This window comes from Heptranchias perlo, chromosome 9, assembly GCF_035084215.1.
Source record: "Heptranchias perlo isolate sHepPer1 chromosome 9, sHepPer1.hap1, whole genome shotgun sequence".
Classification (NCBI taxonomy): domain Eukaryota; kingdom Metazoa; phylum Chordata; class Chondrichthyes; order Hexanchiformes; family Hexanchidae; genus Heptranchias; species Heptranchias perlo.
The window spans coordinates 13,044,398-13,069,207 of NC_090333.1; the positions used below are offsets into that span (position 1 = coordinate 13,044,398).

General features: G+C 42.5%; 1 protein-coding gene across 1 annotated transcript in view; it reads right to left on the reverse strand.

Moving 5' to 3' along the window:
* Positions 1-2,022: 2,022 nt before the first annotated feature.
* The window catches only part of st6galnac5a (ST6 (alpha-N-acetyl-neuraminyl-2,3-beta-galactosyl-1,3)-N-acetylgalactosaminide alpha-2,6-sialyltransferase 5a), a 119,646-nt gene continuing 96,858 nt past the window's right edge, over positions 2,023-24,810 (reverse strand). The window contains exons 8-9 of the mRNA XM_067990918.1: positions 24,392-24,499; positions 2,023-2,909 (exon numbers count right to left, since the gene is read on the reverse strand). Of these exons, the coding sequence (XP_067847019.1) occupies positions 2,675-2,909; positions 24,392-24,499 (343 nt within the window). The 3' untranslated portion in view covers positions 2,023-2,674. The remainder of the gene's footprint in view (positions 2,910-24,391; positions 24,500-24,810) is intronic.

Here is a 24,810-nt window from a genome sequence, read left to right on the forward strand (position 1 = left end):
TTCTCCCCCGCCGTTGCTGAAGTCGCCAGCTCCTTATTGGGGTTCCACAGGCACCAGCTGCCCGAACGTGGCCATTATTCATCTGTGAAGGTCAGCTGGATATTTGACCGAAGGGGGACATCACAGCCGAGCACCACACTCTATCTCAGCTGATGTCTACATGTCTGTAGGGTGGGGGTGACTGGATGCCAATCGGGAGCAGGAACCCTGGCTTCCCTAGTTACTGCTAGCCTGTGCTGAGATCAGCTGACACAGGGCTCTCTCCCTTTCCAGGCCTCTTCCGGACCTCTCTCCCTTTCCAGGGTCTTCTCCGGCCTCTCTCCCTTTCCAGGCCTCTCTTCCTTCCCGGGCCTCTCTCCCTTTCCAGGCCTCTCTCCCTCGCCAGGCCTCTTCCAAATCTCTCTCCTTCACCAGGCCCCTCTCCCTTTCCAGGCCTCTCTCGGGCCTCTCTCCCTTTCCAGGCCCCTCTCGGGCCTCTCTCCCTTTCCAGGCCCCTCTCGGGCCTCTCTCCCTTTCCAGGCCCCTCTCGGGCCTCTCTCCCTTTCCAGGCCCCTCTCGGGCCTCTCTCCCTTTCCAGGCCCCTCTCGGGCCTCTCTCCCTTTCCAGGCCCCTCTCGGGCCTCTCTCCCTTTCCAGGCCCCTCTCGGGCCTCTCTCCCTTTCCAGGCCTCTCTCGGGCCTCTCTCCCTTTCCAGGCCCCTCCCGGGCCTCTCTCCCTTTCCAGGCTTCTCTCGGGTCTCTCTCCCTTTCCAGGCCCCTCTCGGGCCTCTCTCCCTTTCCAGGCCCCTCCTGGGCCTCTCTCCCTTTCCAGGCTCCTCTCGGGCCTCTCTCCCTTTCCAGGCCCCTCTCGGGCCTCTCTCCCTTTCCAGGCTTCTCTCGGGCCTCTCTCCCTTTCCAGGCCCCTCTCGGGCCTCTCTCCCTTTCCAGGCCCCTCGCGGGCCTCTCTCCCTTTCCAGGCTTCTCTCGGGCCTCTCTCCCTTTCCAGGCTTCTCTCGGGCCTCTCTCCCTTTCCAGGCCCCTCTCGGGCCTCTCTCCCTTTCCAGGCCCCTCTCGGGCCTCTCTCCCTTTCCAGGCCCCTCTCGGGCCTCTCTCCCTTTCCAGGCCCCTCTCGGGCCTCTCTCCCTTTCAAGGCCCCTCCCAGGCCTCTCTCCCTTTCCAGGCTTCTCCCGGGCCTCTCTCCCTTTCCAGGCTTCTCTCGGGCCTCTCTCCCTTTCCAGGCCTCTCTCGGGCCTCTCTCCCTTTCCAGGCCTCTCTCCCCTTTCCGGCTGCCGATACTGCAGCTCTGGCCTTCTCCGTGGTTTGGCCATTGCAGCACTCGGGGATCTGTGCCACGTGGTAGAGACTCCTACAAATAATTAGATAATTAAAAAGGTTTAACGGAATGTTGGACTCTATCTCGAGGGGACCAGAAGACAAGGGGGTGGAAGTTATGCTTTCGTCAGACCTCATCTGAACTACTGCATTCAGTTCTGGGCACCGCACCTCACGAAGGATAAATGGCCCTCAGAGGGGTGATGCAGTGCAGAATGATACCAGAGTTAAAAGGGTTAAATTACGAGGACAGGTTGCATAGACTGGGCTTGTATTCCCTGGAGTGTAGAAGATTAAGGGGTGATCTAATTGAGGTGTTTAAGATGATTAAATGATTTGATAGGGTGGATAGAGAGAAACTATTTCCTCTGGTGGGGGAGTCCAGAACAAGGGGGGCATAGCCTTAATATTAGAGCTAGGCTGTTCAGGGGTGATATCAGGAAGCACTTCTTCACACAAAGGGGAGTGGAAATCTGGAACTCTCTCCCCAAAAAGCTGTTGAGGCTGGGGGTCAATTGAAAATTTCAATACTGAGATTGATAGATTTTTGTTAGGCAAGGATAGTAAAGGATATGGAACCAAAATGGGTAAATGGAGTTAAGATACAGATCAGCCGTGAATGGCGGAACAGGCTCGATGGGCTGAATGACCTACTCCTGTTCCTAATGTTCCTAACCTCAAAACAGTAGCCGTCGAAGCCAAGTTTCTCCCCACGTACCTTTATTTTTCCGCCAGTACATTCTCACAGTGCAAGGAATCCTCGGCACACAGGAAGATTGCCTGCGGTATTTGGTTAAAATGTCAGCAAAAGTTCAAAAGTGACACGTTCCAGCCCAGTGGGATAATAAATTACCTTCAATACAAATAATATTACAGGTCAGTGATTGCGAAGGGACTGTGACAAATGTGTGTATATATATATATATATAAAAAAACTGCAAGGATTGTAGTGGCTGCAGGATTAACAAAATGGGTATTAACAAATCAAACGTCGTTTACTCTCTTTTCCTCAAAAAACAAACGGTCACTGTTTGCCCAGGTCTGAACAGATCCCTGCCTCGTGGATCCCTTCGCTCCGTTTGCTGGGAGGGGTGTGCGATCGGAACCGAGTGACCTGCAGAAGCAGCTATCCGGTACTCTCCTCAGTTATTTTCCTACATCACAACAGTGACTACACTTCCAAAGTACTTCACTGGCTGTGAAGCACTTTGGGACGTCCTGCGGTTGTGAAAGGCACTATATAAATGCGAGTTCTTTCCTTTCTTTCTTTCACGGGACGTCGATCTTTAAAATAAATAAATAAATAAATAGAAGGCAGTCCCCTCGAGCTCCGCGGCTCTGCTGGTTGGTCACCCTTGGGTTCCCTCATCTCCGCCTGGCCTCGCTCTCCGTGTGATTGGCGGCCACCGACTCCGGCCCCCACTCTGGCTGGTGGAAGTGCATGCTGTGCTTCCTTGCCCACCTGGCGAACACCTGCTTCTCCGTGATGAACCGATGGTGGCTCCCCTTGCGCCCGAGCTCGTGCGAGATGTACATCGTGCACTCGTCAATACCCGAAGGCTCGTAGTAATGGTATGGAACCGAACGCTGAGTGGGATCCCTGAATAAGAAGAAACAGTAATCCTGTAGGTTTACACCAGCTCCCTACATTACGACAGTGACTACACGTCAAAAAGTACTTCATTGGCTGTAAATCGCTTTGGGACGTCCGGAGTTCGTGAAAGGTGCTATGTAAATGCAAGTTCTTTCTTTCTGCGTCAAAGTTGCTTTGTACGTTGTTAAGCCAGCCAAGAACATTTTAATTCAGCTTTCCTCCTCTCCCGAAGACGCCGACTCTATGCTGGGGCCGGCTGCCCTCTAGAACCTTGCCCAAGTGGCCATGCGTTATTGAGTATATTGCACCGTGAGGGCCATCGCAGCATCACGCACCAACGTCCACTTTCCACGGTGTCAGCCGTGGCTCAGTGGGCAGCACTCTCGCCTCTGAGTCAGCATGTCGTGGGTTCAAGTCCCACTCCAGAGAGTTGCTAGTACTGAGGGAGTGCTGCATTGTCGGAGGTACCGTCCTTTGGATGAGAAGTTAAACCGAGGACCCGTCAGCCCTCTCAGGTGGATGTAAAAGATCCCAAGGCACTATTTGATAGAGGAGCAGAGGAGTTCTCCCTGGTGTCCTGGACAATATTTATCCCTCAAACTTCATCACTAAATCAGATTACCTGGTCATTATCACATTGTTGTTTGTGGGAGCTTGCTGTGCGCAAATTAGCTGCTGTGTTTCCGACATAATAACAGTGACTACACTTCAAAAGTACTTCATTGGCTGTAAAGTGCTTTGTGATGTCCTGAGGTTGGGAACATGCGTTATATAAATTTAAGTCTTTGTTTCGTTCCATGAGGGGAGGTCACTGGATCTCCTCAGAATGGGGAACCTTGTCTGATTATTCCCTCCTTAAATTGGGACTTCTAAATATGAATTAAGAGCAGGAGTAGGCCATTCGGCCCCTCGAGCCTGCTCTGCCATTTGATAAGATCATGGCTGATCTGATTGTGACCTCAACCCTACTTTCCCATCTACCTACTATAACCTTTGACTCCCTTGTTAATCAGGAATCTATCTAACTCAGCCTTAAAAATATTCAATGACCCTGCCTCCACCGCTCTCTGGGGAAGGGAGTTCCACAGATTCATGACCCTCTGAGAGAAAAAAATTCTCCTCCTCTCCATCTTAAATGGGAGACCCCTTATTTTTAAACTGTGGCTCCTAGTTCTAGTCTCTCCCACAAGGGAAACATCCTCTCAGCATCTACCCCTTCTAGTCCCCTCAGGATCTTGTATGTTTCAATAAGATCACCTCTCATTCTTCTACACTCCAGTGTATACAGGCCCAACTTGTCCAACCTTTCCTCATATGATAACCCCCTCATCCCAGGAATCAGTTGAGTGAACCTTCTCTGAACCGCCTCCAAAGCAATTATGTCCTTTTTTAAATAAGGAGACTAAAACTGCACACAGTATTCTAGATGTGATCTCACCAATTCCCTGTTCAACTGTAGCAAAACATCTCTACTTTTATATTCCATTCCCCTTGCAATAAATGACAACATTCCATTTGCCTTCCTAATCACTTGCTGTACCTGCATACTAACTTTTTGTGATTCATGTACTAGGACACCCAGATCCCTCTGTACCTCAGAGTTCTGCAATCTCTCTCCATTTAAATAATATACTAGTTTTCTATTCCTCCTGCCAAAGTGGACAAGTTCACATTTTCCCACATTATACTCCATCTGCCAAATTTTTGTCCACTCACTTAACCTATCTCTATCCCTTTGCAGACTCCTTATGTCCTCTTCACAACTTACTTTCCTACCTATCTTTGTGCCATCAGCTAATTTAGCAACCATACATTCGGTCCCTTCATCCAAATCATTGATATAGATTGTAAATAGTAGAGGCCCAAGCATTGATCCCTGTGGCACTCCACTCTTTACATCTTGCCAACCTGAAAATGACCCATTTATGCCTACTCTCTGTTTCCTGTTAGCTAACCAATCCTTTCTCCATGCTAATATGTTGCCCCCTACACCATGAGCTCTTGTTTCGTGTAGTAGCCTTTGATGTGGCACCTTGTCAAAAGAGTTCTAGAAATCCAAGTACACCACATCCACAGGATCCCCTTTATCCACATTGCTTGTTACTTCCTCAAAGAACTCTAATAAATTTGTCAAACACGATTTCCCTTTCACAAAGCCGTGTTGACTCTGCCTGATTTCATTGAGATTTTCTAAGTGCCCTGCTATAACCTCCTTAATAATAGATTCTAGCATTTTCCCTATGACAGATGTTAAGTTAACTGGCCTGTAGTTTTCTGCTTTCAGTCCCCTCCTTTCTTGAATAGAGGAGTTACATTCACTTTTTTCCAATCTGATGGGCCCCTTCCAGAATCTAGGGAATTTTGGAAAATTAATACCAATGCATCTACTATCTCTGTAGCCACTTCTTTTAAGACCCTAGGATGAAGTCCGTCAGGACCTGGGGACTTGTCAGCTTTTAGTTCTAATAATTTTTTCAAAACCCTTTCCCCGGAGATTGTAAATGTTTTAAGTTCCTCCCTCCCTTTCACCTCGATTCACAAATATTTCTGGCATGTTATTTGTATCCTCTACAGTGAAGATGGACGCAAAATATCTGTTCAATTCATTCGCCATTTCCTTATTCTCCATTATTAATTTCCCAGACTCTCTCTAGAGGACCAACGCTCACTTTACTTACTCTTTTCCTTTTTAAATACCTGTCGAAACTCTTATTATCTGTTTTTATATTTCTAGCTAGCTTTCTCTTGTACTTTAATTTCTCTTTTATTCTTTTAGTCATTCTTTGCTGTTTTTTATATTCTGACCAATCTTCTGACCTGCCGCTAATCTTCGCGGAATTGTAGGCTTTTTCTTTCAATTTGATACTATCTTTAACTTCCTTAGTTAGCCACGGATGGTACGTCCTTCCCCTAGAGTCTTTCTTTCTCACTGGAATGTATCTTTGCTGAGTGTTATGAAATATCTCATTAAATGCCTGCCACTGCATCTCTACTGACAGATCCCTTAACCTAAGTTCCCAGTTCACTTTAGCCAGCTCTGTCTTCATGCCCTCATAATTGCCCTTATTTAAGTTTAAAACACTAGTCTTAGATTTACTCTTCTCTTCCTCAAACTAAATGTGAAATTCAATCATATTGTGATCATTGCTACCTAGAGGCTCCTTTACAGTGGAGGTCATTAATTAATCCTGTCTCTTTACACATTACCAGATCTAGAATAGCCTGCTCTCTGGTTGGCTATAGAATGTGCTGCTTTAAGAAACTGTCCTGAAAGCACTCTATGAACTCATCTTCCAGGCTACCTTTGTCAATCAGATTCTTCCAATTTATATGTAGATTAAAATCACCCATGATTATCGCTGTTCCTTTCTCACAAGCCCCCATTATTTCTTCCTGTATACCCTGTCCTACAGTGTGGTTACTGTTAGGGGGCCTATAAACTACTCCCACAAGTGACTTCTTGCCTTTACTATTTCTTATCTCTACCCAAACTGATTCTACATTTTGGCCTTTAGAACTAAGGTCATTTCTCTCTATTATACTCATGTCATCCTTAATTAACAGAGCTACCCCTCCCTCCACCTTTTCCTAGCTTCCTCTCCTTCCGAAATGTCAAGTACCCTTGAATGTTCAGGTTCCAGCCTTTGTCATCTTGCAGCCATGTCTCTGTATTGACAGCTCTGTATATGTACATATTTATTTCTATTTGAGCTGTCAATTCATCCATTTTGTTACGAATGCTACGTGCAATCAGATACAAAGCCTTTAGTGCTGTCTTTTTACTATTTTTGCAACCTCTAGTCTTATCTGCTGGCACATTCTTAAGTTTGCATGCTCTGTCCCTTCCTGCCACTCTCTGATTATCATTTCCCTTATTGCTACCTTGCTCTCTTGCCTTGTCTTCTTTCTTTAATTTATCACATCTTCCCTTACTTGATCCCTCGCCCCCATTATTTAGTTTGAATTTTTCTACTGCCCTAGTTATATGATTTGCCAGAACACTGGCCCCAGCACGGTTCAGATGAAGGCCGTCCCAACAGTACAGCTCCCACTTTCCCCAGTACTGGTGCCAGTGCCCCATGAATCGAAACCCATTTCTCCCACAGCAATCTTTGAGCCACGAATTTAACTCTCTAATCTTATTTACCCTGTGCCAATTTGCTCGTGGCTCAGGTAATAATCCAGAGATTATTACCTTTGAGGTTCTGCTTTTTAATTTAGCTCCTCGCTGCTCATACTCCCTAAGCAGAACCTCTTCCCTCGTCCTACCTAAGTCGTTGGTACCCACGTGGACCACAACAGCTGGATCCTCCCCTTCCCGCTGCAAGTTCCTCTCCAGCCCAGAGCAGATGTCCCGAATCCTGGCACCAGGCAGGCAACACAGCCTTCCTGTCTCTCGTTCCTGGCTGCAGAGAACTGTGTCTATCCCCCTGACTATACTGTCCCCTACTAACACTACATTCCTACTAACTCCTAATGCTACCTGTATCATCCTCACTAAAAGACCCACTGACGGGACCGCACGTAGGACCTTAGAACATAAGAGGCTCGGCTAATAAATGCTATACCCAGTGGAGCCTTCAGTAGCAGCTTTAATTCATTGTTTGCTTGACAGGCTGTCAAAGAAAGAACGAACTTGCGTTTTTACAGTGCCTTTCAAGACCGCAGGACATCCCAAAGCGCTTTACAGTCAGTGAGTATCTTTGAAGGGGGGAAACCTGCCGTCCTTACCCAGTCTCCCATATGACTCTAGTCCCACACCAACGTGGTTGATTCTTAACTGCCCTTTAAAGTGGCCTGGTGAGCCACTCAGTTGTATCTCAGGACAACCAGGGACGGGCAATTAACACCGGTCTTGCCAGCGAGGTCCACATCCCGAAAATGAATGAATCACCCCCCTTCAGTTTGGGCTTGATTCTGTAATTTCTGGGATCTTGTTCCTCCACCTTGATCAATGAACCTCTTGTGCGCTCCTGTTCTATGTCACAACTTGAAGCTAAGCCAGAAACATAAACCGTATAAATCTAGAAACAAAAAGAGCTCTTAAATATCACACTTTTCACGTTGGAGGTTTCAGGCAATCCGTACACTTGTTGGTTCTCTAAAGTGGGCAAGAACGGCTCAAAAACTTCTAAAAAGACAGTCTCCAGGTGGTTATGTTGTTATGTGGCAGAAGTCTACAGTCTGCCGATCAATACTTGTGACTAACTTGGAATTCACATCCATATTATGGAAATGCTTTCATCACGGACGTTTACAGGGGACTGCTACAAGTTTGTATTTTGATTTGCCTTCTGCTATTCACCTGTCTACCTTCTATTGTTTTTTTAATCTCTCCACAATGGAAGACTTTAGTGAATCAAAAGGCCACCTAGAATTTACATGGACATTTTTTTGTTTAAAACATTTTTTTTATAATGTTTCGTCAGTCTTAACTTAGCTCAGCTGTTATTACTCTTGCCTCTGAGACAGAAAGTTGTGAGATCAAGCTGTTCCAGGACTTGACTACATAAACTAGGCTGACGCTTCAGTGCAGTACTGAGGGAGTGCTGCACTGTCAGAGATGCCGTCTTTTGGATGAGATGTTAGGATGAGGGGTTTTGATAGAGTAAATAGGGAGAAACTGTTTCCACTGGCAGGAGGGTCGGTAACCAGCGGACACAGATTTAAGGTAATTGGCAAAAGAACCAGAGAGGAGATGAGGAGAATTTTTTTTATGCAGCGAGTTGTTATGATCTGGAATGCACTGCCTGAAAGGGTGGTGGCAGCAGATTCAATAGTAGCTTTCAAAAAGGAATTGGATAAATACATGAAGGGGAAAAAAATGGAGGACTATGGAGAAAGAGCAGGAGAGCGGGACTAATTGGATAGCTCTTTCAAAGAGCCAGCACAGGTATGATCGGCCGAATGGCCTCCTTCTGTGCTGTATGATTCTATGGGTAAATTGAGGCTGTGCCTGCTCAGGAGGATGCAAAATATCCCACAGAACTGTCTTGGCCAAGATTCGTCCGTCAACCGACACCATCAAAAGGAGATTATCTTGTCATTTATCACATTTGCTGTTTGTGGGACCTTGCTGTGCACAAATTGGCTGCCGCGTTTCCTACATTACAACAGTGACTGCACTTCAAGAAATAATGCATTGGTTACCAAAAATCCAAAGGATGTGAAAGGCGCTATATAAATGCAAGTTCTTTCTTCAGTTGATAATGTTAATAGGCTTTGTCTTTATTCCAGATATTAAGGTGTTTGCTGGTTGGGCTTCCTTCGTTGCTTTTCTTGTTTCATCATATTATTATTGCCGATTTACACAGAGATCCTACCACTATGAATTTTCTCAGAATTATGTGTTGTGCTTCGTGGACTTTAGCTGCTGCCAGCAGTTCCAACCTTCCAACAGTGTAATCCAGCTCTTGTGTCCTTTAAAAAAGAACTTGCATTTCTATAGCGCCTTTCATGGTCACACGACATCCCAAAACACGTTACAGCCAATGAAGTACTTTTGAAGTGTAGTCACTGTTATAATGTAGGAAACGCAGCAACCAATTTGCCCACAGCAAGGTCCCACAAACAGCAATGTGATAATGACTAGATATGTTGTTAGGTGTTAGTTGAGGGATAAATATTGGCCAGGAGATGTCCCCTGCTCTTCTTCAAAACAGTGCCATGGAATCTTTTAGGTCCACCTGAGAGGGTAGATGGGCTCCAATGTAACGTCTCATCTGAAAGATAGCGCCTTCGACAGTGCAGCACTCCCTCAGCACTGTACAGAAATGTCAGTCAGGATTATGTGCTCAAGTTTCTGGATTGGGGCTTGAACCTACGACCTTCTGACTGAGAGGCAAGAGTGCTACCGCTGAGCCTGGGCTAACACCTAGTGTACGCATAACCATATCCTTAAGAGTCACACATGGCAGCGGGGTATGCAAAAAGGATTTTTTTTGTTCTCACACCTTGAGCTCGCCCGTGAAGAATGGCTACGTGGTGAAGGAACGACAGGAGGTCGGCATCTGTGATGCAGTAACCCTGTGGTTTACATACGACGGGGCTTCCCTGATCCAGTTCTCAGAGTGGGGAGTGTCTCTTATCGGGAGTGCAGACTCCTAGATAAAAGGATAACCCCTACAGAACAAACTCCTAGATAAAGAATCACTCCGATAGAACAGACCCCTAGATATAGAATCACCCCTAAAGAACAGAAACCTAGATAAAGAATCACCCCTATAGAACAAACTCCTAGATAAAGAATCCCTCCTACAGAACAGAATCCTAGATAAAGAATCCCTCCTACAGAGCAGAATCCTAGATAAAGAATCACCCCAAAAGAACACACCCCTAGATATAGAACCACCCCTATAGAACAGAATCCTAGATAAAGAATCACCCCAAAAGAACACACCCCTAGATATAGAATCACCCCTATAGAACAGAATCCGAGATAAAGAATCACCCCTATAGAACAGAATCCTAGATAAAGAATCACTCCTATAGAACAGAATCCTATATAAAGAATCACCCCTATAGAACACACCCCTAGATATAGAATCACCCCTATAGAACAGAATCCGAGATAAAGAATCACCCCTATAGAATAGAATCCTAGATAAAGAATCACCCCTACAGAACAGAATCCGAGATAAAGAATCACCCCTATAGAACAGAATCCGAGATAAAGAATCACTCCTATAGAACAGAATCCTAGATAAAGAATCACCCCTATAGAACAGAATCCTAGATAAAGAATCACTCCTATAGAACAGAATCCTATATAAAGAATCACCCCAAAAGAACAGAATCCTATAGAAAGAATCACCCCTATAGAACAGAATCCTAGATAAAGAATCACTCCAATAGAACAGAATCCTATATAAAGAATCACCCCAAAAGAACAGAATCCTATATAAAGAATCAGCCCGATAGAACAGAATCCTATATAAAGAATCACCCCTATAGAACAGAATCCTAGATAAAGAATCACCCCTATAGAACAGAATCCTAGATAAAGAATCACTCCAAGAGAACAGAATCCTAGATAAAGAATCACTCCTATAGAACAGAATCCTAGATAAAGAATCACCCCTATAGCACAGAATCCTCGATAAAGAATCAACCCTATAGAACAGAATCCTAGACAAAGAATCACCCCTATAGCACAGAATCCTAGATAAAGAATCACTCCTATAGCACAGAATCCTAGATAAAGAATCACTCCTATAGCACAGAATTCTAGATAAAGAATCACTCCTATAGAACAGAATCCTAGATAAAGAATCACCCCTATAGCACAGAATCCTCGATAAAGAATCACCTCTATAGAACAGAATCCTAGATAAAGAATCACCCCGATAGAACAGAATCCTCGATAAAGAATCACTCCTATAGAACAGAATCCTAGATAAAGAATCACCCCGATAGAACAGAATCCTCGATAAAGAATCACCCCTATAGAACAGAATCCAAGATAAAGAATCACTCCTATAGCACAGAATCCGAGATCAAGAATCACCCCTATAGCACAGAATCCTCGATAAAGAATCACCTCTATAGAACAGAATCCTAGATAAAGAATCACCCCGATAGAACAGAATCCTCGATAAAGAATCACTCCTATAGAACAGAATCCTAGATAAAGAATCACCCCGATAGAACAGAATCCTCGATAAAGAATCATCCCTATAGCACAGAATCCGAGATAAAGAATCACTCCTATAGCACAGAATCCGAGATCAAGAATCACCCCTATAGCACAGAATCCTCGATAAAGAATCACCTCTATAGAACAGAATCCTAGATAAAGAATCACCCCGATAGAACAGAATCCTCGATAAAGAATCACCCCTATAGAACAGAATCCTAGATAAAGAATCACCCCGATAGAACAGAATCCTCGATAAAGAATCACCTCTATAGAACAGAATCCTAGATAAAGAATCACTCCTATAGAACAGAATCCTAGATAAAGAATCACCCCGATAGAACAGAATCCTCGATAAAGAATCACCCCTATAGAACAGAATCCTAGATAAAGAATCACCCCGATAGAACAGAATCCTAGATAAAGAATCCCTCCTATAGAACAGAATCCTAGATAAAGAATCACCCCGATAGAACAGAATCCTCGATAAAGAATCACCCCTATAGAACAGAATCCGAGATAAAGAATCACCCCTATAGAACAGAATCCGAGATAAAGAATCACCCCTATAGAACAGAATCCGAGATAAAGAATCACCCCTATAGAACAGAATCCAAGATAAAGAATCACCCCTATAGAACAGAATCCTAGATAAAGAATCACCCCTATAGAACAGAATCCTAGATAAAGAATCACCCCTATAGAACAGAATCCAAGATAAAGAATCACCCCTATAGAACAGAATCCTAGATAAAGAATCACCCCTATAACACAGAATCCTAGATAAAGAATCACCCCTATAGAACAGAATCCTAGATAAAGAATCACCACTATAGAACAGAATCCTAGATAAAGAATCACCCCTATAGAACAGAATCCAAGATAAAGAATCACTCCAAAAGAACAGAATCCGAGATAAAGAATCACCCCGATAGAACAGAATCGTAGATAAAGAATCACTCCTATAGAACAGAATCCTAGATAAAGAATCCCTCCTATAGAACAGAATCCTAGACAAAGAATCACCCCAATAGAACAGAATCCTAGATAAAGAATCCCTCCTACAGAACAGAATCCCAGATAAAGAATCACCCCTACAGAACAGAATCCGAGATAAAGAATCACCCCTACAGAACAGAATCCTAGATAAAGAATCACCCCTACAGAACACACCCCAGATATAGAATCACTCCTATAGAACAGAATCCGAGATAAAGAATCACCCCTATAGAACAGAATCCTAGATAAAGAATCACTCCTATAGAACACACCCCTAGATAAAGAATCACCCCTATAGAACACACCCCTAGATAAAGAATCACCCCTATAGAACAGAAACCTAGATAAAGAATCACCCCTATAGAACAGAATCCTAGATAAAGAATCACTCCTATAGAACAGAATCCGAGATAAAGAATCACCCCTATAGAACAGAATCCTAGATAAAGAATCACTCCTATAGAACAGAATCCTAGATAAAGAATCACCCCTATAGAACAGAATCCTAGATAAAGAATCACCCCTATAGAACAGAATCCTAGATAAAGAATCACTCCTATAGAACAGAATCCTAGATAAAGAATCACCCCTATAGAACAGAATCCTAGATAAAGAATCACCCCTATAGCACAGAATCCTAGATAAAGAATCACTCCTATAGCACAGAATCCTAGATAAAGAATCACTCCTATAGAACAGAATCCTTGATAAAGAATCACTCCTATAGAACAGAATCCTAGATAAAGAATCACCCCTATTGCACAGAATCCTCGATAAAGAATCACCCCTACAGAACAGAATCCTAGATAAAGAATCACTCCTATAGAACAGAATCCTTGATAAAGAATCACCCCGATAGAACAGAATCCTAGATAAAGAATCACCCCTATAGAACAGAATCCCAGATAAAGAATCACTCCTATAGAACAGAATCCTAGATAAAGAATCACTCCTATAGAACAGAATCCTAGATAAAGAATCACTCCTATAGAACAGAAACCTAGATAAAGAATCACTCCTATAGAACAGAATCCTAGATAAAGAATCACTCCTATAGAACAGAATCCTAGATAAAGAATCACTCCTATAGAACAGAATCCTAGATAAAGAATCACTCCTATAGAACAGAATCCTAGATAAAGAATCACCCCGATAGAACAGAATCCTAGATAAAGAATCCCTCCTGCAGAACAGAATCCTAGATAAAGAATCACCCCTACAGAACAGAATCCTAGATAAAGAATCACCCCTACAGAACAGAATCCTAGATAAAGAATCACCCCTATAGAACAGAATCCTAGATAAAGAATCCCTCCTACAGAACAGAATCCTATATAAAGAATCACCCCTATAGAACAGAATCCTAGATAAAGAATCACTCCTATAGAACAGAATCCTAGATAAAGAATCACCCCTACAGAACAGAATCCTAGATAAAGAATCACCCCGATAGAACAGAATCCTAGATAAAGAATCCCTCCTACAGAACAGAATCCTATATAAAGAATCACCCCTATAGAACAGAATCCTAGATAAAGAATCACTCCTATAGAACAGAATCCTAGATAAAGAATCACCCCTACAGAACAGAATCCTAGATAAAGAATCACCCCTATAGAACAGAATCCTAGATAATGAATCACCCCTATAGAACACACCCCAGATATAGAATCACTCCGAGAGAACAGAATCCGAGATAAAGAATCACCCCTATAGAACACACCTCTAGATAAAGAATCACCCCTATAGAACAGAAACCTAGATAAAGAATCACTCCTATAGAACAGAAACCTCGATAAAGAATCACCCCTATAGAACAGAATCCTAGATAAAGAATCACTCCTATAGAACAGAATCCTAGATAAAGAATCACCCCTATAGAACAGAATCCTAGATAAAGAATCACCCCTATAGAACAGAATCCTACATAAAGAATCACTCCTATAGAACAGAATCCTAGATAAAGAATCACCCCTATAGAACAGAATCCTAGATAAAGAATCACCCCTATAGAACAGAATCCTAGATAAAGAATCACCCCTATAGAACAGAAACCTAGATAAAGAATCACTCCTATCGAACAGAATCCTAGATAAAGAATCACCCCTATAGAACAGAATCCTAGATAAAGAATCACCCCTATAGAACAGAATCCTAGATAAAGAATCACCCCTATAGAACAGAATCCTAGATAAAGAATCACCTCTATAGAACAGAATCCTAGATAAAGAATCACCCCTATAGAACAGAATCCTAGATAAAGAATCACTCCAAGAGAACAGAATCCTAGATAAAGAATCACCCCTATAGAACAGAATCCTAGATAAAGAATCACCCCAAGAGAACAGAATCCTAGATAAAGAATCACTCCAGGAGAACAGAATCCTAGATAAAGAATCACCCCTATAGAACAGAATCCTAGATAAAGAATCACCCCTATAGAACAGAATCCAACATAAAGAATCACCCCTATAGAACAGAATCCTAGATAAAGAATCACCCCTATAGAACAGAATCCGAGATAAAGAATCACCCCTATAGAACAGAATCCTAGATAAAGAATCACCCCTATAGAACAGAATCCTAGATAAAGAATCACCCCTATAGAACAGAATCCAAGATAAAGAATCACTCCAAAAGAACAGAATCCTAGATAAAGAATCACCCCTATAGAACAGAATCCAAGATAAAGAATCACTCCAAAAGAACAGAATCCTAGATAAAGAATCACCCCGATAGAACAGAATCCTAGATAAAGAATCACCCCGACAGAACAGAATCCTAGATAAAGAATCACCCCTATCGAACAGAATCCTAGATAAAGAATCACCCCGACAGAACAGAATCCTAGATAAAGAATCACCCCTATAGAACAGAATCCAAGATAAAGAATCACCCCTATAGAACAGAATCCTAGATAAAGAATCACTCCAAGAGAACAGAATCCGAGATAAAGAATCACCCCTATAGAACAGAATCCTAGATAAAGAATCATTCCTATAGAACAGAATCCTAGATAAAGAATCACCCCTATAGAACAGAATCCTAGATAAAGAATCACTCCTATAGAACAGAATCCTAGATAAAGAATCACTCCTATAGAACAGAATCCGAGATAAAGAATCACCCCTATAGAACAGAATCCTAGATAAAGAATCACCCCTATAGAACAGAATCCTAGATAAAGAATCACTCCTGAAGAACAGAATCCTAGATAAAGAATCACTCCTATAGAACAGAATCCTAGATAAAGAATCACCCCTATAGAACAGAATCCTAGATAAAGAATCACCCCGATAGAACAGAATCCTAGATAAAGAATCACCCCTATAGAACAGAATCCTAGATAAAGAATCACCCCTATCGAACAGAATCCTAGATAAAGAATCACCCTTATAGAACAGAATCCTAGATAAAGAATCACCCCTATAGAACAGAATCCAAGATAAAGAATCACCCCTATAGAACAGAATCCTAGATAAAGAATCATTCCTATAGAACAGAATCCTAGATAAAGAATCACCCCTATAGAACAGAATCCTAGATAAAGAATCACTCCTATAGAACAGAATCCTAGATAAAGAATCACTCCTATAGAACAGAATCCGAGATAAAGAATCACCCCTATAGAACAGAATCCTAGATAAAGAATCACTCCTATAGAACAGAATCCTAGATAAAGAATCACCCCTATAGAACAGAATCCTAGATAAAGAATCATTCCTATAGAACAGAATCCTAGATAAAGAATCACCCCTATAGAACAGAATCCTAGATAAAGAATCATTCCTATAGAACAGAATCCTAGATAAAGAATCACCCCTATAGAACAGAATCCTAGATAAAGAATCACTCCTATAGAACAGAATCCTAGATAAAGAATCACTCCTATAGAACAGAATCCGAGATAAAGAATCACCCCTATAGAACAGAATCCTAGATAAAGAATCACTCCTATAGAACAGAATCCTAGATAAAGAATCACCCCTATAGAACAGAATCCTAGATAAAGAATCACCCCTATAGAACAGAATCCTAGATAAAGAATCACCCCGATAGAACAGAATCCTAGATAAAGAATCCCTCCTATTGAACAGAAACCTAGATAAAGAATCACTCCTATAGAACAGAATCCTATATAAAGAATCACCTCTATAGAACAGAATCCTAGATAAAGAATCACTCCTATAGAACAGAATCCGAGATAAAGAATCACCCCGAAAGAACAGAATCCTATATAAAGAATCACCTCTATAGAACAGAATCCTATATCAAGAATCCCTCCTATACAACAGAATCCTAGATAAAGAATCACCCCTATAGAACAGAAACCTAGATAAAGAATCACCCATATAGAACAGAATCCTAGATAAAGAATCCCTCCTACAGAACAGAAACCTAGATAAAGAATCCCTCCTGCAGAACAGAATCCTAGATAAAGAATCACCCCTATAGAACAGAATCCTAGATAAAGAATCACCCCTATAGAACAGAATCCTCGATAAAGAATCCCTCCTACAGAACAGAATCCTAGATAAAGAATCACCCCTATAGAACAGAATCCTAGATAAAGAATCACTCCTATAGAACAGAATCCTTTGTAAAGAATCACCCCTATAGAACAGAATCCTATATAAAGAATCACTCCTATAGAACAGAATCCTCGATAAAGAATCACCCCTATAGAACAGCCTCCTCGATAAAGAATCACTCCTATAGAATAGACCCCTAGATATAGAATCACTCCTATAGAACAGAATCCTAGATAAAGAATCACCCCTATAGAACAGAATCCTAGATAATGAATCACCCCGATAGAACCGAATCCTAGATAAAGAATCACCCCTATTGCACAGAATCCTCGATAAAGAATCACCCCTATAGAACAGAATCCTAGATAATGAATCACCCCGATAGAACAGAATCCTAGATAAAGAATCACCCCTATAGAACAGAATCCTAGATAAAGAATCACCCCTATAGAACAGAATCCAACATAAAGAATCACCCCTATAGAACAGAATCCTAGATAAAGAATCACCCCTATAGAACAGAATCCGAGATAAAGAATCACCCCTATAGAACAGAATCCTAGATAAAGAATCACCCCTATAGAACAGAATCCTAGATAAAGAATCACCCCTATAGAACAGAATCCAAGATAAAGAATCACTCCAAAAGAACAGAATCCTAGATAAAGAATCACCCCTATAGAACAGAATCCAAGATAAAGAATCACCCCTATAGAACAGAATCCTAGATAAAGAATCACTCCAAGAGAACAGAATCCGAGATAAAGAATCACCCCTATAGAACAGAATCCTAGATAAAGAATCATTCCTATAGAACAGAATCCTAGATAAAGAATCACCCCTATAGAACAGAATCCTAGATAAAGAATCACTCCTATAGAACAGAATCCTAGATAAAGAATCACTCCTATAGAACAGAATCCGAGATAAAGAATCACCCCTATAGAACAGAATCCTAGATAAAGAATCACCCCTATAGAACAGAATCCTAGATAAAGAATCACTCCTGAAGAACAGAATCCTAGATAAAGAATCACTCCTATAGAACAGAATCCTAGATAAAGAATCACCCCTATAGAACAGAATCCTAGATAAAGAATCACCCCGATAGAACAGAATCCTAGATAAAGAATCACCCCTATAGAACAGAATCCTAGATAAAGAATCACCCCTATCGAACAGAATCCTAGATAAAGAATCACCCTTATAGAACAGAATCCTAGATAAAGAATCACCCCTATAGAACAGAATCCAAGATAAAGAATCACCCCTATAGAACAGAATCCTAGATAAAGAATCACTCCAAGAGAACAGAATCCTAGATAAAGAATCACCCCTATAGAACAGAATCCTAGATAAAGAATCATTCCTATAGAACAGAATCCTAGATAAAGAATCACCCCTATAGAACAGAATCCTAGATAAAGAATCACTCCTATAGAACAGAATCCTAGATAAAGAATCACTCCTATAGAACAGAATCCGAGATAAAGAATCACCCCTATAGAACAGAATCCTAGATAAAGAATCACTCCTATAGAACAGAATCCTAGATAAAGAATCACCCCTATAGAACAGAATCCTAGATAAAGAATCACCCCTATAGAACAGAATCCTAGATAAAGAATCACCCCGATAGAACAGAATCCTAGATAAAGAATCCCTCCTATTGAACAGAAACCTAGATAAAGAATCACTCCTATAGAACAGAATCCTATATAAAGAATCACCTCTATAGAACAGAATCCTAGATAAAGAATCACTCCTATAGAACAGAATCCGAGATAAAGAATCACCCCGAAAGAACAGAATCCTATATAAAGAATCACCTCTATAGAACAGAATCCTATATCAAGAATCCCTCCTATACAACAGAATCCTAGATAAAGAATCACCCCTATAGAACAGAAACCTAGATAAAGAATCACCCATATAGAACAGAATCCTAGATAAAGAATCCCTCCTACAGAACAGAAACCTAGATAAAGAATCCCTCCTGCAGAACAGAATCCTAGATAAAGAATCACCCCTATAGAACAGAATCCTAGATAAAGAATCACCCCTATAGAACAGAATCCTCGATAAAGAATCCCTCCTACAGAACAGAATCCTAGATAAAGAATCACCCCTATAGAACAGAATCCTAGATAAAGAATCACTCCTATAGAACAGAATCCTTTGTAAAGAATCACCCCTATAGAACAGAATCCTATATAAAGAATCACTCCTATAGAACAGAATCCTCGATAAAGAATCACCCCTATAGAACAGCCTCCTCGATAAAGAATCACTCCTATAGAATAGACCCCTAGATATAGAATCACTCCTATAGAACAGAATCCTAGATAAAGAATCACCCCTATAGAACAGAATCCTAGATAATGAATCACCCCGATAGAACCGAATCCTAGATAAAGAATCACCCCTATTGCACAGAATCCTCGATAAAGAATCACCCCTATAGAACAGAATCCTAGATAATGAATCACCCCGATAGAACAGAATCCTAGATAAAGAATCACCCCGATAGAACAGAATCCGAGATAAAGAATCACCCCTATAGAACAGAATCCTAGATAAAGAATCACTCCTATAGAACAGAATCCTAGATAAAGAATCACCCCTATAGAACAGAATCCTTTGTAAAGAATCACCCCTATAGAACAGAATCCTATATAAAGAATCACTCCTATAGAACAGAATCCTCGATAAAGAATCACCCCTATAGAACAGCCTCCTCGATAAAGAATCACTCCTATAGAATAGACCCCTAGATATAGAATCACTCCTATAGAACAGAATCCTAGATAAAGAATCACCCCTATAGAACAGAATCCTAGATAATGAATCACCCCGATAGAACCGAATCCTAGATAAAGAATCACCCCTATTGCACAGAATCCTCGATAAAGAATCACCCCTATAGAACAGAATCCTAGATAATGAATCACCCCGATAGAACAGAATCCGAGATAAAGAATCACCCCGATAGAACAGAATCCTAGATAAAGAATCACCCCGATAGAACAGAATCCGAGATAAAGAATCACCCCGATAGAACAGAATCCGAGATAAAGAATCCCTCCTATAGAACGGAATGCTAGATAAAGAATCACCCCTATAGAACAGAATCCTAGATAAAGAATCACCCCGATAGAACAGAGTCCGAGATAAAGAATCCCTCCTATAGAACAGAATCCGAGATAAAGAATCACTCCTATCGAACAGAACCCAAGGTAAAGAATCACCCCTATAGAACAGACCCCTAAATAAAGAATCACCCCTGTATAACTGCTGTAGAAAAGACTCCTGGAGAAGTTACCTGATTTAGGATGAACTGACACCTTTATCTCGGAGCTGGATCGATATCTGATGGGGGCGGTGGTTGAAATTTGGAAAGGTATTAGCGGCACTAGAGACTTTTGAGGTAAAGAAGTCAATGTTCCTTGAAGTAGTGGATTGATGGGTGCTGGGGAGTGGGGGGAGAGGTCCGCGACTGAATAACGATACTTGGGCTCCTGGTGGAGTGGGCATCGTGGGCCAAATGGCCTTTTCTCTCTCTCTCTCTCTCTCTCCAGATTTTATGTGTTTATGAAATCTTCATAACCAAGATGTATAGAACCTTGGTTAGACCACACTTGTGGAGTACTGTTAACAGTTCTGGTCTCCATATTTTAAAAAGGATATCGAGGTACTGGAGAAGGTGCAAAAAAGATTTACTCAGATGATATCAGAACTGAGAAGTTCTACCTATCAGGAAAGATTGGAAGTTCCAGAGGAGGAACCCCTTCGACCACAAGGCCGTCAGACAGTGGTCGACATGAAATGTTCTATGAGTCCTGCAAGGAACGGAGAGGGTGGACTTGATCGGTTTCTTCACCGACCAGACGGCTGATGCCATTTGGCAGAACGTCTTGTCATCGGAACTGACCGACAGGCACCAGGATGTAGCCTGGATGGTGGTGAGAAAGGTCCTCCCAGTGTGGTCCTTCCAACACACACGGAATCTCAGCACCACCGCGAGCTGCCCTCAAGGCTGTGGCAGGGAGGAGACCATCGTCCACCTCCTGATGGGCTGATCCTCTGCGCAGAAGGTGTGGCGAGAGATGTGTTGGTATCTGTCCTGGTTCATTCCCAACAGTTCGGTAACACAGGATGCTGTGGTCTACAGGCTGTTCCCCGGGATGCACACCGAGACAGATATCACTTGTGCCTGGAAGACCACCAACTCGGTGAAGGTGGCCCTTTGGTCCGCCCAAAACATGCTGGTCTTCCAACTGAAGGAGCTGTCCATGACCGAGTGTTGCCAACTAACACGCTCCAAGGTGCAGGAGTACGTGCTGCGGGACGCAGTGAAGCGAGGTGCGACCTATGCAAATGTTCTATGGGGAAAGGCCGTATAAAGCCATTCCACCCTGTATTGTACAGAATGTATTTGAATATATGTACTGTATTTTAAAACTGTTAACAATGATCATAGTGTATATGATTTGCACTGTATTGCTTTGAAGCGCTGTACTGCTTTTTGTGCCCTTTATTTGAACTGTGTGTAAACCGTCTGTAGCTTTAGATTTTATGGAATAAAGTATATTTTGAAAAAAAAAAGATTGAGAACACTGGGGCTCTTTTCTCTGAAAAAGAGAAGACCGAGGGGTGACCTGATAGAGGTCTTTAAGATTATGAAAGGGTTTGATAGGGTAAATATAGAGAAGATGTTTCCACTTAAGGGGGAGACCAGAACTAGGGGCCATATTTATAAGATAGTCACTAATAAATCCAATAGGGAATTCAGGAGAAACTTCTTTACCCAGAGAGTGGTTAGAATGTGGAACTCGCTACCGCAAAGAGTAGTTGAAGCGAATAGCATAGATGCATTTAAGGGGAAGCTAGATAAACACATGAGGGAGAAAGGAATAGAAGGAGATGCTGGTAGGGTTACATGAAGTCGGGCGGGAGGAGGCTCGTGTGGAACTTAAACACCGGCGTGGACCTGTTGGGCCAAAAGGCCTGTTTCTTTGTAATCATTGTCAGGAGAGAAAACTGGTTTAAAGATACATTTCCAATTAAGTGCTAAATGTCTTTAAAGTTCCTTCTGCATCGATATTAACTAAACACTGCAGACTTGGTCCTAATGAATTAATATATTTCTATAAAACCCTACTTTATGATCTAAACACAGGGGAGTAACATGACTTATTATTTAATTAAACACTCCTGCCTCCGGTACAAATGATTGCAAAATGTTGCCTGCTTTGTTCTGATAAAGGGTTTAAATGTGCACTTTAAAAAAAAATTCCATTCAAGTAAGTTGAGTGATGACAGGGTGAAACCTGCAGGAGTTGTATTAATGTGAAAGCTGTCACACCAGTCAGGCATTATGAGTTGTCCCCATGCTTTCTCGACAATTAAGGATGAAAACTGCCAATTAGAGCATATGTAAATCTGAATCCTTCTACGTGGCACCTTCCAGTATGCCGATCGAGCTCTGAAAACATTAATAAAATCTTTTAAATATTCTGATCTGTACCGTAGATCATTTCACTTTGGAGTGTCTCGGTAACGGGTTCCTTAGTTATTTGTGGTCAAATTCTGTAACGATGGCCATCTAGAAATGTTTTTTTTTAAGTATACTTGGTTTAATTAAGCGTAAGAATCTGATTACACTTGCCAAACTCAATTCTGTTGTTACAGTTTGATAGACCAGCAACCTTGGCTCACGGGGTAGCATTCTTGCCTCTGACTCAGAAGGTTGTCAGTTCAAGCCCCACTTCAGAGACTTGAGCATGTAATTTAGGCTGACACTGCAGTGCAGAAGCAAGGGAGTGCTGCACTGTCAGATGTGCAGTCATTTGGATGAGATGTTAAGTGAGGCCCTATCTGCCCAACATTTATGCCTCTGGCTACATCATTAAAACAGATTATCTGGTCATTATCACACTGCTGTTTATAGAATCTTGCTCTGTGCAAATTGGCTGCTGTGTTTCCTGCATTACAACAGTGACTACACTTCTAAAGTGACTGTAAAGCACTTTGGGACACCCTGAGGTCAGAAAGGTGCTATATAAATGCAAGTTTTTTTTTCCTTTTCTTTCGCTTGTTGGATGCAATCAAGGGTGAATGCAAGACCAAACAATTTCCAAACACCGAATCAGTTCCCCTCCAAGTCACACACCATCCCGACTTGGACATATATAAATACTGTGACTACAAGAGCAGGTCAGAGGCTGGGTATTCTACGGCGAGTGACTCACCTCCTGACTCCCCAAAGCCTTTCCACCATCTACAGGGCACAAGTCAGGAGTGTGATGGAATACTCTCCACTTGCCTGGATGAGTGCAGCTCCAACAACACTCAAGAAGCTCAACACCATCCAACACAAAGCAGCCCACTTGATTGGCACCCCATCCACCACCCTAAACATTCACTCCCTTCACCACCGGCGCACAGTGGCTGCAGTGTGTATCATCCACAGGATGCACTGCAGCAACTCGCCAAGGCTTCTTCGACAGCACCTCCCAAACCCGCGACCTCTACCACCTAGAAGGACAAGAGCAGCAGGTACGTGGGAACAACACCACCTGCACGTTCCCCTCCAAGTCACACACCATCCCGACTTGGAAATATATCGCCGTTCCTTCATTGTCGCTGGGTCAAAATCCTGGAACTCCCTTCCTAACAGCACTGTGGGAGAACCTTCAGCACACGGACTGCAGCGGTTCAAGAAGGCAGCTCACCGCCACCTTCTCAAGGGCAATTAGGGATGGGCAATAAATGCCGGACTCGCCAGTGATGCCCACATCCCAAGAACGAATAAAAAAAAAGTATAGTTGTTCCTTCATTGTCATAAGGTGAAAATCCTGGAATTCCCTACATAACAGCACTGTGGGAGAACCTTCAGCACACGGACTGCAGCAGTTCAAGAAGGCGGCTCACCAACACCTTCTCAAGGGCAAGTGGGGATGGGTAATAAATGCTGGCTTTGCTAGCGATGCCCACGTTCCGAAAATGATTAATTTAAGAAAAACAGACTAGAAGGTCCCAGGTTTGATTCGCAGTCTATGCTGGGTTCGTTGGGGTTGAGATATGAGATCCACGATTTGTCCCAGTCCCCCCATCGAGGGGTGAAATCAGTTTCTGATCGATATCCAAATAACATCTGCTGAAAAGTGCAGCGGATGGGTGAGGGCAGGGTCGAACTCAGTGGTGGTGCCCTCCAACTTCAGGGCTCGCGCATCGTGATCGACCGCTTGGGGGAAAGTACAAGGAGTCAACTCACACCCCTCTCTCACACCGCGAAATAAACAACAACAGCTGGCACCTACCTGCAGAGGGTAGGAGGGACCATGCCATAGACGTCAATTCTGTCGCAAAGTTCAAGAGCGATGATCATGGTGAACCATCCGGTACTTAACCACGAATTGGAGGTTCTCCTAGAAAAAAAAAACAAACATTTTGTTCTTTCATATCACCACAGTGACAAAAGCATTTACACTTTACAGGGTGGGTGAAACTAGGACCCTGGGTGTGCTCGTTGAAGAAACAGCAGGACAAAGCAAGGGAAGCTGGTAGGCTTGGACTTCTGGAAATATTAGATCCTATAGTGTCAGCCGTGGTTTAGAGGGTAGCACTCTTGCCTCTGAGTCAGAAGGTTGTGAGTTCAGAGTCCTACTCCAGAGACTTGAGCACAAATACTAGGCTGACACTCCAGTGCAGTACTGAGGAAATATCGGAGGTGCCGTCT